Raw genomic sequence first — 4,157 nt, 5'->3', positions numbered from 1 at the left:
GTGGTCCTTGCATTGTTTTCCTATGTAAGACTGTTGTATGGATCAGCTCCTGTTTTCTCTGATAAGAAACCCCACAATGAATCTTTCCATGTTCTTGCTACCTAACACACACGCACGCACGGTTTTGTTTTGGTCCCAGTCTTTTTATGCTCTGATTAATAAACTGGCTATTTTGACGCATTGACCAATTTCGCCGCTGACCTCTGTTGACCCGAGAGAGGAGGGCTAGAAACGCAGAGAAGTGAATAAACGCTCCTCTCCTCCCCCTCCCTCGCGTGCTTACGAAATAACAAAGTGCGTTCGTAAAACAAAAAGAAAGAAAGAAAAAAACTCCTGAGGGAGACTGAAAGGTAGGCCTGTTTAATGTGCGCAAAGGGGACATCCGTACCGAAACGAAGCAGTTAAGTGGGAGAGACTTTTAGCATCTTCTTAGTGGGGTGGAGTTCAAACTTTTTTTTTCCCTTAAGGGAGAAAGGTAAAGTGATAGTTTGTGTAACGTTTCAGTAGCGGCACAAGGAAGGAAGGAAGGAGCTTGAATAGCGGAGGAGCTCGGATAATTTTCAGTGTTTGTTTACTTTCCCCCTCAGGCACAATTGGGAAGTTGCATGCAGAGACAGTGTCGGTAACAATTGAATCACATGTTGCGAAACCTGGAGTGATTTTCATATTAAACAAAGCGGCAGTGTCGCGTGTTCCAGAGGAAAGCGGGGATACAAGACAACGGAAGGAAACTGGTATGATAGGCTGAGGGGTTAACTAGATCACTATAAGCGTAACAGATTTGGTGGGAGCGAGTTTCACCAGTCAAGACCGCAAGTGGAGACGACAACTATCGACATATAAAAGTGAGAGATGGCGCTTAATCTAACAGGACTGTACCAGATGGTTTCACAAGAGAACATGGACGCCTACCTTCATGCGTTAGGTAAGCTCATCGCGATTTTTTTGTTGTTCATTATAGTTTGGAGTATAAAGATTAGTCGTATTAGTGAAACGTTTTCTGGTGTGTTTATCGTTATTAGTTTTTTCATTTGGCTTGTGTAATTATTCTTTTTGCGTGCTAGTTGTTCTGTGTCACAATATTTGCAGTGTCTCGCAGCCCAGATGTAGTGTCTAGTCAGTCTGGGTGTATTTAGCCTACATCTCGCAACCTTTAACCATTCCTCACTTGCCATTTGAAAATGAATGATGCCAGGTCCAAATCTAGAGTAACTTTACTTCATACTCATGCACATATATTCATGCTGCTTTGTTGTGAATGGAGTGGCTTTAGCCCATTCGTTTTGTTAAGACTGGTTAGCTAAATCTTCCCTCCCTCATTCAGATATAAATATTGCCCTGAGAAAGATTGTGTGCCTTCTCCGGCCAAACAAAGAGATCACCCACGACCCAGCGACTGGTCACATGAAGATCCGCACCCTCACCACCTTCCGAAACTTTGATATGGACTTCGCCCTAGGACAGCCATTCAAAGAAGACCTGGGTCCAGTAGATGGACGAGTGTGTGAGGTCTGTTTGTCTGTCTGTCTGTCTGTCTGTCTGTTTGCATGTTTGTCTAGCTGGCTGGCTGTCTGTGGAGGTCTTTCAGTCTAGTGCCTCTCTCGCTTGCCACTCCTGTCTGAAAACCCAAACAGGCCGGAGCAAAATGAGCATTATCACACGGTTCCAGAAGCTGCCTAACGTAAGAGAGGCAAATTTAATGCGCGGCCGCCTAGTTAATCTCACAGACGCACTGTCTCCTTGGCACTCATCCGCAGACCACGGTGGACTGGGAGGGGGACAAGCTGGTGTGTGTGCAGAAGGGGGAGAAAGAGGGCAGAGGATGGACACACTGGGTGGAGGGAGACCTGCTGCATCTGGTGAGTGGGGGTACGGGGGGGTGTAGAGGTGGAAAGTCCGGCGGTCAGAAAGGAAAAGTCCTGCCATGTGTTTCTTCTACCTGCAAACTCGGCCAGCTGATTTCACTAATCAGTCCTGCCTCCTGGCTGAGGAACTGTGAGAATTAGTAAATCTGGGCGTTTGGAACAAAATACTGGGGAGGACTTTCTGAATCTGGATTTTCTACCTCAGGTGTGGGGGAGGAGGGGGGGGGGAGGGGGTACAGGAGGGCAGCTAGACTGCTCAGGGAGAGAGAGAGAAAGTGGCTGCTAGTGAATGAAGGATGAATTGGGTGATGGGGGAGGTGTGGAAGGGGATGAAAGTATCTAATGATGAAAAGAGGGAATAGGCCAGGGGAGCAGTTGGCAAAGGAAATGTTTAGGATGGGCATTGGGAGGGAAGCAGGCATAGAATTAGTGTAGTTGTCAGAAGACTGCAGGAGCCAATGGAAAGGCAGGGAGTTTTTTTTTTTTTTTTAACAGTGATGCATATGTGGAGCCAGGCATCGGGGAGTCCACAGGGTACCAAGTAGGAGAGGTAGGATTAAACGGATGTTGAAAGCAACCAGAGGGATTATGTGATTGGGGATTGGGTGGGGGGCGGGAGAGAAAGAGACCAGTGTTTGCAGCACAAAATCTCTTTCAGTGCACGTCGACCACGTGCAGGTTTTTTCTCTCTTGTAAGATGTTCTTTTCCCTGGCCGATCTCTCCGTTTCCCTCTTCCCTCCCTCTGGACATCTTACAGGAGATGAGGGTGCAGGGGGTGGTCGCCAAGCAAGTTTTCAAGAAAATCAAATGATGGACTGAAGGAGATGCAAGGTGAAATGGTGATCTTGAATATTATAATACTTCTTAGTTCATATTTTAGTTTGTTAATTAAAGTATATTTACCTGAATGGTATATTAACGATTGAGTGTAGAATTCAAAAGACCCTTTACAGCGCACCATTACTGGACTGTCTTTGGCTTTTACAAGCCTGAGCCACTGTTTCTCCCTTTAAATGTCCCTTATCTTGGTGGCAAGTTTGAATCATTGCACCTATTTAGAATATAATTGAAGTATTGTACTGTAATAGTTATATCAAACAGTGTTTAACTAATGTATACTGACCAAAAATACATTGTAACAAGTTTTTTAGACAATGTATGACAAGTGTTTTACTGTGTTATTTAACACTGTACTACACTTACTATTTTTGTACTTCACGTGGCTGAACCATTCATAGAGAAAGGTTCTGTTTTACTGAAATGTACCATGCTGTACTTGCATGCACCATCAATGAAATGCAGGACTGTTCTGTGCTAACACTACATTGTAGCGTCCTACAATTAAATGGATTATTAAGAACCGAGATTGTAAATAAAACGGACTTATGTTTAACCAATTTAATTATGGACTAAACCCTTGATGAATTGTGAATCACATTCATTTTCAATAACATTACAGTAGTGTTTGACCTTGTGGGAATCCCATGCCATTACGATGATGGTATTAGCTAAATGGTAATAAAGTGAGATTTGCACAACCAACTTTCTCAGAAAATTATTTTTATTTACCCAATTGTGAATGCGTTAGGGAGAAAAATCACAATTTAGTTGGGTCCCCATTAAATTACTCACATTACAAGCAAGCAAGTAACACCTGCTACAAACTGTTTATGTTATGTGGCTGAATACTACAGCATTTTAGTTTTTAGCGTCTAAACCCAGATATTAAGTTTAAAGTGTTTCTGTCCTTTTTAGCAGTGAGGGTAGACTGCTGCATGTCAAAAGCACTTTTAAAACAAGCAATAATAATTGCTGCTACAAATTGGCCATTTAAAAAAAATCTTTTTGATTTTTATTTGGTTTGTTTCATTTTCAAATGAAGCAGGACGAACCTTTCCCAAGAGGGTGTTTTGTCTCAGCATGGCTTGTTTGGATTGTTTCAAACAAAATCCTAGTTTGAACTTGGCAAAAGATAGCTTTCCCACATAATGAACTCATCGTTCAGTTCAGTATCCGTGAGACAGATGACTTCCAGTTTATTGACCATAAACAAAGACTCAAACAGCTGAATGTTCAGTGAATTTGGCTGGCCGCCTGTAGGTCTAGGAATAGGGTCACCCTAATGAAATTGCACTGACAACCATGAGCTCCAAAAATCAGATCTTTTGCACGTCCTTGAATTTATTTTACTTTGTTCAGTTTGCTTGCAGATAATTTTGTGTAGTCTGATTATGTTCAGAGGAGTTATGTCTTCCCTCAGACAGTCATTGCATTCATGGTTTAATTTGGCT

General features: G+C 42.8%; 1 protein-coding gene across 1 annotated transcript; it reads left to right on the top strand.

Moving 5' to 3' along the window:
• The first annotated feature begins 278 nt into the window (after positions 1 to 278).
• On the top strand, positions 279 to 3,408 carry rbp5 (retinol binding protein 1a, cellular). The gene is made up of 4 exons (XM_064311026.1): positions 279 to 925; positions 1,325 to 1,509; positions 1,758 to 1,859; positions 2,624 to 3,408. Exons 1-4 carry the CDS (start codon positions 853 to 855, stop codon positions 2,675 to 2,677), a joined length of 414 nt encoding a protein of 137 aa, XP_064167096.1. The 5' UTR covers positions 279 to 852; the 3' UTR covers positions 2,678 to 3,408.
• Positions 3,409 to 4,157: the final 749 nt, after the last annotated feature.

Source organism: Anguilla rostrata, chromosome 1 (genome assembly GCF_018555375.3).
Source record: "Anguilla rostrata isolate EN2019 chromosome 1, ASM1855537v3, whole genome shotgun sequence".
Classification (NCBI taxonomy): domain Eukaryota; kingdom Metazoa; phylum Chordata; class Actinopteri; order Anguilliformes; family Anguillidae; genus Anguilla; species Anguilla rostrata.
Note: the sequence above shows the minus strand (reverse complement) of the source record. Positions and strands in the feature narration are given on the sequence as shown.